This window comes from Triticum aestivum, chromosome 2B (genome assembly GCF_018294505.1).
Source record: "Triticum aestivum cultivar Chinese Spring chromosome 2B, IWGSC CS RefSeq v2.1, whole genome shotgun sequence".
NCBI classification, from domain to species: domain Eukaryota; kingdom Viridiplantae; phylum Streptophyta; class Magnoliopsida; order Poales; family Poaceae; genus Triticum; species Triticum aestivum.
The window spans coordinates 399,854,419-399,868,684 of record NC_057798.1 but is presented as its reverse complement, the minus strand read 5'-3'; the positions used below and the strand labels follow the sequence as shown (position 1 = coordinate 399,868,684).

General features: G+C 44.7%; 1 protein-coding gene and 1 non-coding gene across 2 annotated transcripts in view; one reads left to right on the top strand and one right to left on the bottom strand.

The window, feature by feature from the left end:
* Positions 1-1,108: 1,108 nt before the first annotated feature.
* Positions 1,109-1,182, bottom strand: TRNAM-CAU (transfer RNA methionine (anticodon CAU)). The gene has a single exon. It is a non-coding gene; the product is annotated as a tRNA-Met (tRNA).
* Positions 1,183-5,528: 4,346 nt separating this feature from the next.
* The window catches only part of LOC123045143 (NADH-ubiquinone oxidoreductase chain 5-like), a 12,134-nt gene continuing 3,396 nt past the window's right edge, over positions 5,529-14,266 (top strand). Inside the window, exon 1 of the mRNA XM_044468081.1 lies at positions 5,529-6,142. Within this exon, the coding sequence (XP_044324016.1) occupies positions 5,914-6,142 (229 nt within the window). The 5' untranslated portion in view covers positions 5,529-5,913. The remainder of the gene's footprint in view (positions 6,143-14,266) is intronic.

The following is a 14,266-nucleotide window of genomic DNA, read 5'->3' as shown; positions in this document are numbered from 1 at the left end:
GATAACCGCCTTTCGAGCATCATCGTCGGATGATGGATACTTCCGTCGTACCTCTTCATAGGTATTTTCCCTTTTGAGGGTTTCCAAATCACACAAGTTCACCCCAAAAGCTTGGCCCCGCCTTGCATCTGTTTCCGCTAGTGAACAAGACTGGCTTTTGGAAGGTTTCCCTCCATCTGCCGGATCCCGGAGAGGGCCTACGGTGGCCTCTTGCCCGATTTGGACGCTATTTTGTGATTTGGTGAGAAAAATGTATGCCGCCTTGGAGGTTCCCTCCTCCGAGCGGGCAGGACTTTCCAGCCCCCCTGTGCCCACGGTCCCACATCGCTCCTGCCCCCAGAGGGCCGGTACCATTTCTTCAATCAGCGTCACGCCATATAGCAAAACATATTGTAAAAGTGACAGAATCACTTCAACTAGTGCTTGCCTAACCTAATCTGTCACGATCAAGGAGGGATCTACTACTAAAGCGGCGATCACAATGATAGCTAAGAAAAGCCCCCCCCCCATTGATAAAAACCATAATCTGACGATAGATCAAGTCTTACTGAAATTGGATTTCCTTTTCGTGCCATATGCCAATGTAATAGGAATTTACTTTCCCCCTTTCTGCCATTTCCTCTATTTGTTCGATAGCCTCTTCGTTTTATTAGAATTCTAAATGCATTGTCCTAGATTCCCCACTGCTGCCCCCGTGGGAGTCGGGGCCGTGTCTCAGTCCCAATGTGACTGATCATCCGAAAAGACCAGCTAAGCATCATTGGCTTGGTCAGCCTTTACCTGACCAACTACCTAATACTACGCAGGCTCATCAAACAGCGCTTTTGAGCTTTCTTCAGGATTTGGCCTGAACTGTTCGGCAGATTCCCACGTGTTATGCACCCATTCGCCACTTTGTTCTCAACTATTCTGATTCCAGCAAACGGAGGCCGTTAGGTCAAATCCGTAGCGCGCGCCCTATAGTTTTGAAGCAGGGCGAGACAACTTTAGCTAGGAGCCTCTTTTCCTTCTGCCCAGCTCCCCGAAAACAACGTTCGACTTGCATGTGTTAAGCATATAGCTAGCGTTCCTTCTGAGCCAGGATCAAACTCAGATTTTGACTATGATTAGGCGGGGACAGGATTCGAACCTGCAGTCTTCAGGTCATGAGCCTGATGAGTTGACCAATTCCTCTACCCCGCTTCTTCCCCTGATCTTTCTTTCCCTCTTCCCATAAACATTGATTCTCTCTCCTAACCACTCTTAAATATGTGAAATACACGGAATCGATCCAAAACTACAAGCAAGGGAATCAACTCTTATTGCCGTAAAGGAAAAATAACCCCTTTCCTTTATATATATATACAAGGAACAAGTAGCCTTCGCCACCTATTCCTGAATTAAGGGAACGCGAGAAATCTTTCTCTATGTCAATTCAAAACAAAACAAACGGACGACTGAATCCTATAAACGAAATTCTTTTGAGAAGAGCTTGCGCCTATGCTTCTATAAAAATCACCTATGTGGAACGGATGCTTCTACTTGGTCATCATAGACCAGCAAATCCATTTGAGAGCTGTCTTTCTTTGATACCAACTCCTCCAAGGCGGGTACTTTGATCTGATAACGTCTACTACGTATTTGATCCATTAACACAACGACAAGCGTTGGTACCTTCAGAGGTATGCCACAGGGCTCACTACTCGGATTAACACTTTCCAAACTAAATAGCTGGGCATCGACAGCGACAATCAGCGGATGAAGGAGTGGATGAAAAGGGTACCTGAGTGCTTGCATGCCTGGATCAGCCCAATCCCTATTAGTGAGTGATCAAGCAAGGTCAAAAAGAAGAGCAAGCCCACGGCTAGGCATAGTATCAAGAGATTGCTCGCCCGTCGCATGCCTAACGAATCCAGAGAAACAAGAAAAGCATGACCAATTGAAGGGGTCGACTGCCCAAGGAGACTAAAATAACTATTAAGTAAGGAAGGAGGGGATTTAGTCACACCCACACCTAGCCCTTGGATGAAGTAGGGCAGCAGCTAATGGGTCAAGTTTTGATACTGGTTCCTCAAAACAGCTTTTTTACTCTATGGGACATTTATGGAATTTCTTCCATCGGCAAGAGTACCTTTGTTTCTCAACTTTAATGATTTTTTAGTCTCTCGATACTAACTAATTAGTTAGGGGAGGTGCTTACTTTTTTAGTTAAGGATCCAAAGAAACAGGTCTGGGGTATCACAAGATGAAAGCGGAATGCCTGAAGCATAGAGAAGTGAAGTACAGTATGAATAAGGAATGGTGGCACACTGGCGAATGCAAACTCTCAGCTGATAGGGAAGAGGGGGGCGGCTAGCTAGGGCTTACCTCTGACTCCCTTTTACTCCAGCATCTCAAATAATACTATAAAATATGTGCTTGCAATAAACAGAAGCTAAAGGAAGAAAAGCAATAAAACTAATTCACTTGCTTCTTGGGATCGATAAATGGCTTTTTTTCATTTGGGACTGCCCTCTTCCAAGAGTTCATCCACGAAAGGAATGGGATATTTTTATTAATGGTAAGGCTATTTAGTTTCCTGTAGTCTATACACAATCGCCAACTCCCACCCATCCTACCTACAGGTACAGGACTTGAAAAGGGCAAAGGGCTTGAGCTTGGCCTAATCACAGCAGCTGCTAGCATTTCATCGACCAACTTTTCAATGGCTGCCTTTTGATCGTGCGAGTATCTATACGGCCTGAGATTAATCGGCTCAGCTCCCTCCAGAAGAGGTATTACATGATCATGGGTCTGGTGGTAACTCTTTTGGCTCATTGAAAATGTCAGAGTCTCGGGTAAGTAACTTATTCATACTGTTAGGTATTCTGGTTTCTTTGCTGGTGGCATTCACTGGAAAAGCTTGCACGAGCATACAAATCTCTCCTTGTTGTAACTGCACCCTTCCTCTTTCTACTGACCTCCTTGTCTGATCCTGAATTCCCTTTCAAACTACTTTCTTGCCTTCCTTGACCAATGTTATGGATGGTGCACTGGTTGATAAAATAATTGGCCCTTCCTTCTTATAGCAACAAAATCCAATCTCCCCCTCATACGAACCTACCTCCATGACTTTCATGTCAAACTGAAACTCCTTCCCTTGCATTACCCATAGCATGCCATCACATTTGTGCTCACAATACATCTTAGCGCCATTTGCTACTGTGATTTCCATAGGTTTATACGGAGTTGAGTCGTAACCAGCCCGCTTCACAATCTTTGGGGTCTACAAAACAGTGCGTGCTGCCACTATCAACCAAGGCAATCACTGGCACTCCGTTTACCTGGTATCTCTGTCCATAGTCGTCTCCTATTTTGGAAGACTTAGACTTGCGACACAGCAGCAATATTATTCAAATAACATGTCATTCAAACGCAGCGCGCCTTGTTAATTGCTCGTCACGTAAGTGAATTTACGAATAGGGAGCCCAGGTGCCCAACAAGTGAACTATTTCCTCCTCCAGGATTGTTGCTTTCCTTCTATAGCCTCACGTATGAAAAACGTGTGCCTTATAGAGGGCTAGGCCACAAATACATAGCATAGATAACAAGGGTTTCGCCAAAGTAGACGCTCAAGCGAAACATTCCACTTATCGAAGAAGGGATACAGGTATTTCAAGTTCAAGAAGTAGGCATTGATCCCAAAGAATGTAGTGAAAATCTAGGCTAGGAGGAATGCGTCAGAGCCGAGGTCAGGCAAAAGGTTGCTGGATCTTTATGTTGGCCGGAAGTTATTTCTTTTCAATGAGGTTCAATGTTCTCTAGATTGCTTAGAAGTAGCCTGCCTTACTCGAGCCAACTAGGATCAGAAGGTGTTGATAGGGCTAGACTTTCTCTCATGGGCGTGACCATATTAAATAAAGGGTCTTTTCATCGCTTTGGCCTGGAGCCGAGTAAGTAAGGACTTTGCCAGGTTTGAACTCCAAAGTCATTTACGCCCAGTATTTCCTTTGATTCTTATAGCCTTCGTGTCAAGGAGCGATGCGAGCGGTCCAATTGCACATCAATAGCAGCTGCTTTTATCTCCGCATTCACTAAACGAAATGCTGAACCCATGTTGGTAATTCCCTCTGTGCTCTACTGTCTTGAACTATTTTCTTTAGTTGACATGGAGGCTTTAGTGCCACGTTCAAGCTAAAAGCTGTGAAAGCAAGTCAAGCAGTGCCAGATGATGATAAAATAGCGGCGCATCCTTCTTTTGAAAAGTGACCAAACGGGACTTTTCAGCATAGTATCAGATGCCTTATTTTGTTAGTTAGGATCTCCTTCTCACTCCAAAGTATGGTTGGTGTATACTCGGCCTTTCCCACTGTAGTTTGGAGCTCACCCTTTATTTACACCGACCCAATCTACAATCAACAAAATGTAATTTTATAAGAAAGAAATCAAGCGAAAGCTAACTGTCAGCTATAAATAAATGCTTTTGCTTTCTATCCAGCAGCTGATGCTTTATGTAGTAAAGAAGGAAATTCTTGGAGTTAGCACGGTACTGAGGTCTCTGGAGCGAGTGACGGATTATATCTTTTGGAACATTAGAGGTTGTGGACAGCACTCATAGCTCCTCTATTTCTCAAGGGTCTATGCTTCCTGTTTGCACTCTTTCTAGGTCCAATGCGATAGAGAAGCAGGCAGTGAACGGATTCATCCTGCAAAAGTGGCCATACTAAGAGCTCTGGCTAGTCCTTGCTTCATGAGGTACATACTTCTTCCGGTCTGCTCTGTTGCCGAGCTTCCATTCGCGGACACCTACATTCCCAAAAGGCTAGGGCAGGGCAAATACATGAAGTCGGAATGATTCCCACACCTGGATTGAATGCTCCGCCAAAGTAAACCTAAACAATTAATTGAAGGAAGTGTAGCCCGGCATCGATTTCACGTGTCGGTTGCCCAACCCAATAAGTAGTAGTTTTTGAATGATTCGCGTTAGCCGGGAGTTAGAGATGTACTTTCTATTTCAATGAAGTAACCAACCAAAAGAGAGTGCTAAAGGAGTCATTCAGAAGTGAGTGAAGGGGCGCAGAAAAAAGCTGGTGAGCAAAGAAAGCTCAAATTGTTAATTAAACGGGCCTTGTTAATGAAGTATTTCGTTACCTTCCTTTATTCTGATTTTGACCATTTAGTTGAACTGACTCTGTTAATTCGCTCTCACGGTAATTGGATTGCGATTTCCTCTGGATTCAATCTCAATGACTGCTAGGATTTCTTTCTACTTCTATTTGTGGCATATAGAATTTTACGATAGATGAAGCGGAAGAAGGAACAAGGCTTGAAGGCGGATTAGCAAGGGAATGAATCTGATGAAGCTGTTCCTCCGCTAGAATAAGGGGGGCATGATCGCTGATTTGACCGGGCAGACCAGATGAGCGAGATTGATTGAAAGCGCTGTGCCAACTTGCGTACAAGATTTTTAGACTCTAGTAAATCCTCTTCACAAGTTATTTCGTACAGGCTATTCAAGGTCTATTGGCTTTATTGCTTATGTGGTACTTCGACCGCGAAGCCTCGCTTATGCACCGAGAAAGATCGTAGATAGGAAAGATCTGTTATGCACCAACGACGGCCCCTTCTCTTTACCTTTATCGTCTCATACCTCAGTCCATTGCTGGCTTGAATGCTGTCTCTCTTCTTCTTTGCTCGCGAGAGTGAATAAGAGGACGACCCACCGGGGGGAGGATGGAATGAGTCGGCAAGGGGATCAACCATCTTCTTTCAGTAAAGGCCCACACATTATCCTTAATATTGGGATAAAAGGACTCTGAAGAAGGAAACTCTCTTCCCGTCTTGCGTAACTGACCACTGCAAATCAAGTCGAAAGTGCTTATATGCTTAACACGTTTTTGTCTCAATGACAGGCCGCTTGAACATTGTCTGATTTTTTTTAAGAGACTCGATCTTATGTATCTACTTATTGTCTTTTTGCCTTTGCTCGGTAGTTCCGTAGCCGGTTTTTTCGGACGTTTTCTAGGATCTGAAGGAACCGCTATAATGACCACCACGTGCGTTTCATTTTCTTCGATCTTATCTTTGATTGCTTTTTATGAAGTCGCACTGGGAGCTAGTGCTTGCTATCTCAAAATAGCTCCATGGATCTCATCGGAAATGTTTGATGCTTCTTGGGGCTTCTTTGGCGACCGTGAAGTCACCGGATGAATTGCCGAGTAGATAGATCAGATCCGGACGCTGCAGTTGTTCCGCGGTGATACGGACTCGACCCGCTCCTACCCACCCTGGGGTATCATAGCATGTCGGAAATCAAGGGGGGACATACTGGACGTAACTACTCCCGTTGGTTGGTGGCTCTGCCGCCCTGCCTTTCGATCGATACACAGTTGAGGAGGCCGATCACGAACGTGACAGGTGTGGGAGCAATCCTGGGAAGGCAAGGCTAAGACGGCGCCTTGCATATGGGTAGCAAGAGGGCGCTTATGCCCCGACGGTGGGGCCTTATGGGGAAGGGCCCAGCCCAATAGGGACAGCACACCCCCCGCTTTAAGCGCATCTCTGTATCGACTAAATAACTCTATCTAAGGGTGACGTCGGTGGAACCGGTGAACCACGCGAGTTGGTTAGATGCGTGGGGCAAAGGGCTCGTAGTACCCCCCTTTTCTTGATCCAGCCTTTTCTTCGCTTCGGTAGCTAATTGTTGGGGAATGTAGTAATTTCAAAAAATTTCCTACGTACACGCAAGATCATGGTGATGGCATAGCAACGGGAGGGGAGAGTATTGTCCACGTACCCTCGTAGACCATAAGCGGAGCATTATGACAACGCGGTTGATGTAGTCGTACGTCTTCACGATCCGACCGATCCAAGTACCGAACGTACGGCACCTCCGAGTTCAGCACACGTTCAGCTCGATGACGATCCCCGGGCTCCGATCTAGCAAAGCTTCGGGGATGAGCTCCGTCAGCACGACGGCGTGGTGACGATGATGATGCTCTACCGGCGCAGGGCTTCGCCTAAACTCCGCGACGATATGACCGAGGTGGAATATGGTGGAAGGGGGCACCACACACGGCTAAGGAACGATCCGTAGATCAACTTGTGTGTCTATGGGGTGCCCCCTGCCCCCGTATATAAAGGAGGGAGGGGGGAGGCCGGCCGGCCCTTGTTGGGCGCGCCAGGAGGAGGAGTCCTCCTCCTAGTAGGAGTAGGACTCCTCCTTGGGAGAGGAGGGGAAGGAAAGAGGGGGGCGCCGCCCCCCCCCCTCCTAGTCCAATTCGGACCAGAGGGAGAGGGGGCGTGCGGCCCTTCCTGGCCGCCCCTCTCTCTTCCCACCAAGGCCCATGTGGCCCATTAACTCTCCGGGGGGGGGGGGGGGTTCGGTAACCCTCCGGCACTCCAGTTTTCTCCGAAATCACCCGGAACACTTCTGTTGTCCGAATATAGTCGTCCAATATATCAATCTTTATGTCTCGACCATTTCGAGACTCCTCGTCATGTCCGTGATCACATCCGAGACTCCGAACAAACTTCGGTACATCAAAACTTATAAACTCATAATAAAACTGTCATCGTAACGTTAAGCGTGCGGACCCTACGGGTTCAAGAACTATGTAGACATGACCTAGAACCATTCTCGGTCAATAACCAATAGCGGGACCTGGATGCCCATAGTGGTTCCTACATATTCTACGAAGATCTTTATCGGTCAAACCGCATAACAACATACGTTGTTCCCTTTGTCATCGGTATGTTACTTGCCCGAGATTTGATCGTCGATATTCAATACCCAGTTCAATCTCGTTACCAGTAAGTCTCTTTACTCGTTTCGTAATGCATCATCCCGTAACCAACTCATTTGGTCACATTGCTTGCAAGGCTTATAATGATGTGCATTACCGAGAGGGCCCAGAGATACCTCTCCGACAATCGGAGTGACAAAACCTAATCTCGAAATACGCCAACTCAACATGTACCTTTGGAGACACCTGTAGTACTCCTTTATAATCACCCAGTTACGTTGTGACGTTTGGTAGTACCCAAAGTGTTCCTCCGGTAAACGGGAGTTGCATATTTCTCATAGTTACAGGAACATGTATAAGTCATGAAGAAAGCAATAGCAGCATTCTAAACGATCATGTGCTAGGCTAACAAAATGGGTCATGTCAATCACATCATTCTTCTAATGATGTGATCCCATTAATCAAATGACAACACATGTCTATGGTTAGGAAACATAACCATCTTTGATTAATGAGCTAGTCAAGTAGAGGCATACTAGTGACTATATGTTTGTCTATGTATTCACACATGTATCATGTTTCCGGTTAATACATTTCTAGCATGAATAATAAACATTTATCATGATATGAGGAAATAAATAATAACTTTATTATTGCCTCTAGGGCATATTTCCTTCAGTCTCCCAGTTGCACTAGAGTCAATAATCTAGATTACATAGTAATGATTCTAACATCCATGGAGTCTTGGTGTTGATCATGTTTTGCTCGTGAGAGAGGCTTAGTCAACGGGTCTGCAACATTTAGATCCGTATGTATTTTGCAAATATCTATGTCTCCCACTTGACTTGGTCCCGAATGGAATTGAAGCGTCTCTTGATGTGCTTGGTCCTCTTGTGAAATCTGGATTCCTTTGCCAAAGCAATTGCACCAGTATTGTCACAGGATCTTCATTGGTCCCGATGCACTAGGTATGACAGCTAGATCGGTAATGAACTCCTTCATCCAGACTCCTTCATTTGCTGCTTCAGAAGCAGCTATGTACTCCGCTTCACATGTAGATCCCGCCACGACGCTTTGTTTAGAACTGCACCAACTTACAGCTCCACCGTTTAATAAAAACACGTATCCGGTTTGCGATTTAGAATCGTCCGGATCAGTGTCAAAGCTTGCATCAACGTAACCATTTACGACTAGCTCTTTGTCACCTCCATATACGAGAAACATATCCTTAGTCCTTTTCAGGTATTTCAGGATGTTCTTGACCACTGTCCAGTGATCCACTCCTGGATTACTTTGGTACCTTCCTGCCAAGCTTATTGCTAAGCATACGTCAGGTCTGGTACACAACATTGCATACATGATAGAGCCTATGGCTGAAGCATAGGTTTCATTTTCTCTCTATCTTCTACTGTGGTCGGGCATTGAGTTTGACTCAACTTCACACCTTGTAGCACAGGCAAGAAACCTTTCTTTGCCTGATCCATTTTGAACTTTTTCAAAATTTTGTCAAGGTATGTGCTTTGTGAAAGTCCTATTAAGCGTCTTGATCTATCTCTATAGATCTTGATGCCCAATATGTAAGCAGCTTCACCGAGGTCTTTCATTGAAAAACTTTTATTCAAGTATCCCTTTATGCTATCCAGAAATTCTATATCATTTCCAATTAATAATATGTCATCTACATATAAAATCAGAAATGCTACAGAGCTCCCACTCACTTTCTTGTAAATACAGGCTTCTCCAAAAGTCTGTATAAAACCATATGCTTTGATCACACTATCAAAACTTTTATTCCAACTCTGAGATGCTTGCACCAGTCCATAAATGGATCGCTGGAGCTTGCACACTTTGTTAGCACCTTTTGGATCAACAAAACCTTCTGGTTGCATCATATACAACTCTTCTTCCAGAAATCCATTCAAGAATGCAGTTTTGACATCCATTTGCCAAATTTCATAATCATGAAATGCAGCAATAGCTAACATGATTCACACAGACTTAAGCATCACTACGGGTGAGAAAGTCTCATCGTAGTCAACCCCTTGAACTTGTCGAAAACCTTTCGCAACAAGTCAAGCTTTATAGACAGTTACATTACCATCAACGTCAGTCTTCTTCTTAAAGATCCATTTATTCTCAATGGCTTGCCGATCATCGGGCAAGTCAACCAAAGTCCATACTTTGTTTTCATACATGGATCCCATCTCAGATTTCATGGCCTCTAGCCATTTTGCGGAATCTGAGCTCATCATCGCTTCCTCATAGTTCGTAGGTTCATCATGGTCAAGTAACATGACTTCCAGAATAGGATTACCGTACCACTCTGGTGCGGATCTTACTCTGGTAAACCTACGAGGTTCAGTAGAAACTTGATCTGAAGTTTCATGATCAATATCATTAGCTTCCTCACTAGTTGGTGTAGTTGTCACAGGAACCGGTTCTTGTGATGAACTACTTTCCAACAAGGGAGTAGATACAATTATCTCATCAAGTTCTACTTTCCTCCCACTCACTTCTTTTGAGAGAAACTCCTTCTCTAGAAAGGATCCGATTTTAGCAACGAAAATCTTGCCCTCAGATCTGTGATAGAAGGTGTACCCAATAGTCTCTTTTGGGTATCCTATGAAGACACATTTCTCCGATTTGGGTTCGAGCTTATCTGGTTGAAGTTTCTTCACATAAGCATCGCAGCCCCAAACTTTAAGAAACGACAACTTTGGTTTCTTGCCAAACCACAGTTCATAAGGCGTCGTCTCAACGGATTTAGATGGTACCCTATTTAACGTGAATGCGGCCGTCTCTAAAGCATAACCCCAAAACGATAGTGGTAAATCAGTAAGAGACATCATGGATCGCACCATATCTAGTAAAGTACGATTACGACGTTCAGACACACCATTTTGTTGTGGTGTTCCGGGTGGCGTGAGTTGCGAAACTATTCCGCATTGTTTCAAGTGTAGACCAAACTCGTAACTCAAATATTCTCCTCCATGATCAGATCGTAGAAACTTTATTTTCTTGTTACGATGATTTTCCACTTCACTCTGAAATTCTTTGAACTTTTCAAATGTTTCAGACTTATGTTTCATTAAGTAGATATACCCATATCTGCTCAAATCATCTATGAAGGTGAGAAAATAATGATACCCGCCGCGAGCCTCAACATTCATTGGACCACAAACATCAGTATGTATGATCTCCAACAAATCAGTTGCTCGCTCCATAGTTCCGGAGAACGGCGTTTTAGTCATCTTGCCCATGAGGCACGGTTCGCAAGTACCAAGTGATTCATAATCAAGTGATTCCAAAAGCCCATCAGTATGGAGTTTCTTCATGCGCTTTACACCGATATGACCTAAACAGCAGTGCCACAAATAAGTTGCACTATCGTTATCAATTCTGCATCTTTTGGTTTCAACACTATGAATATGTGTATCACTACTATCGAGATTCAATAAAAATAGACCACTCTTCAAGGGTGCATGACCATAAAAGATATTACTGATATAAATAGAACAACCATTATTCTCTGATTTAAATGAATAACCGTCTCGCATCAAACAAGATCCAGATATAATGTTCATGCTCAACGCTGGCACCAAATAACAATTATTTAGGTCTAAAACTAATCCCGATGGTAGATGTAGAGGTAGCGTGCCGACTGCGATCACATCGACTTTGGGACCATTTCCCACACGCATTGTCACCTCGTCCTTAGCCAATCTTCGCTTAATTCGTAGTCCCTGTTTCGAGTTGCAAATATTAGCAACAGAACCAGTATCAAATACCCAGGTGCTACTGCGAGCATTAGTAAGGTACACATCAATAACATGTATATCACATATACCTTTGTTCACTTTGCCATCCTTCTTATCCGCCAAATACTTGGGGCAGTTTCGCTTCCAGTGTCCAGTCTGCTTGCAGTAGAAGCACTCAGTTTCAGGCTTAGGTCCAGACTTGGGTTTCTTCTCTTGAGCAGCAACTTGCTTGCTGTTCTTTTTAAAGTTCCCCTTCTTCTTCCCTTTGCCCTTTTTCTTGAAACTGGTGGTCTTGTTAACCATCAACACTTGATGCTCCTTTTTGATTTCTACCTCCGCAACTTTTAGCATTGCGAAGAGCTCGGGAATAGTCTTGTTCATCCCTTGCATATTATAGTTCATCACGAAGCTCTTGTAGCTTGGTGGCAGTGATTGGAGAATTCTATCAATGACACTATCATCAGGAAGATTAACTCCCAGTTGAATCAAGTGATTATTATACCCAGACATTTTGAGTATGTGTTCACTGACAGAACTATTCTCCTCCATCTTGCAACTATAGAACTTATTGGAGACTTCATATCTCTCAAACCGGGCATTTGCTTGAAATATTAACTTCAACTCCTGAAACATCTCATATGCTCCATGACGTTCAAAACGTCGTTGAAGACCTGGTTCTAAGCCGTAAAGCATGGCACACTGAACTATCAAGTAGTCATCAGCTTTGCTCTGCCAGACGTTCTTAACGTCGTCAGTTGCATCAGCAGCAGGCCTGGCACCCAGCGGTGCATCCAGGACGTAACTTTTCTGTGTAGCAATGAGGATAATCCTCAGGTTACGGACCCAGTCCGTGTAATTGCTACCATCATCTTTCAACTTTGCTTTCTCAAGGAACGCATTAAAATTTAACGGAACAACAGCATGAGCCATCTATCTACAAACAAACATAGACAAGCAAAATACTATCAGGTACTAAGTTCATGATAAATTTAAGTTCAATTAATCATATTACTTAAGAACTCCCACTTAGACAGACATCTCTCTAGTCATATAAGTGATCACGTGATCCAAATCAACTAAACCATGTCCGATCATCACGTGAGAGGGAGTAGTTTCAATGGTGAACATCACTATGTTGATCATATCTACTATATGATTCACGTTCGACCTTTCGGTCTCAGTGTTCCGAGGCCATATCTGTATATGCTAGGCTCGTCAAGTATGACCTGAGTATTCCGCGTGTGCAACTGTTTTGCACCCGTTGTATTTGAACGTAGAGCCTATCACACCCGATCATCACGTGGTGTCTCAGCATGAAGAACTTTTGCAACGGTGCATACTCAGGCAAAACACTTCTTGATTATTAAGTGAGAGATCATCTTAAAATGCTACCGTCAATCAAAGCAAGATAAGATGCATAGAGGATAAACATCACATGCAATCAATATAAGTGATATGATATGGCCATCATCATCTTGTGCTTGTGATCTCCATCTTCGAAGCACCGTCGTGATCACCATCGTCATCGGCGCGACACCTTGATCTCCATCACAGCATCGTTGTCGTTACGCCATCTATTGCTTCTACGACTATCGCTACCGCTTAGTGATAAAGTAAAGCAATTACAGGGCGTTTGCATTTCATACAATAAAGCGACAACCATATGGCTCCTGCCAGTTGCCGATAACTTCGGTTACAAATCATGATCATCTCATACAATAAAATATAGCATCACGTCTTGACCATATCACATCACAACATGCAATTTTTACGTCCTCTACTTTGTTGTTGCAATTTTTACGTGGCTACTACGGGCTTAGCAAGAACCGTTCTTACCTACGCATCAAAACCACAACGACAGTTTGTCAAGTTGGTGCTGTTTTAACCTTCGCAAGGACCGGGCGTCGCCACACTCAGTTCAACTAAAGTGAGAGAGATATACACCCGCCGGTCACCTTTAAGCAACGAGTGCTCGTAGCGGTGAAACCAGTCTCGCGTAAGCGTACGCGTAATGTCGGTCCGGGCTGCTTCATCTCACAATGCCGCTGAACCAAAGTATGACATGCTGGTAAGCAGTATGACTTATATCGCCCACAACTCACTTGTGTTCTACTCGTGCATATAACATCAACGCATAAAACCTAGGATCGGATGCCACTATTGGGGAACATAGTAATTTCAAAAAATTTCCTACGTACACGCAAGATCATGTTGATGGCATAGCAACGAGAGGGGAGAGTATTGTCCACGTACCCTCATAGACCGTAAGCGGAAGCGTTATGACAACGCGGTTGATGTAGTCGTACGTCTTCACGATCCGATCGATCCAAGTACCGAACGTACGGCACCTCTGAGTTCAGCACACGTTCATCTCGATGACGATCCCCGGGCTCCGATATAGCAAAGCTTCGGGGATGAGTTCCGTCAGCACGACGGCGTGGTGACGATGATGATGCTCTACCGACGCAGGGCTTCGCCTAAACTCCGCGACGATATGACCGAGGTGGAATATGGTGGAAGGGGGCACCGCACATGGCTAAGGAACGATCCGTAGATCAACTTGTGTGTCTATGGGGTGCCCCCTGCCCCCGTATATAAAGAAGGGAGGGGGGAGGCCGGCCGGCCCTTGTTGAGCGCGCCAGGAGGAGGGGTCCTCCTCCTAGTAGGAGTAGGACTCCTCCTTTCATACTCCTACTAGGAGGGGAAGGAAGGGGGAGAGGAGGGGAAGGAAAGAGGGGGGCGCCGCCCCCCTCCTAGTCCAATTCGGACCGGAGGGAGAGGGGGCGCGCGGCCCTTCCTGGCCGC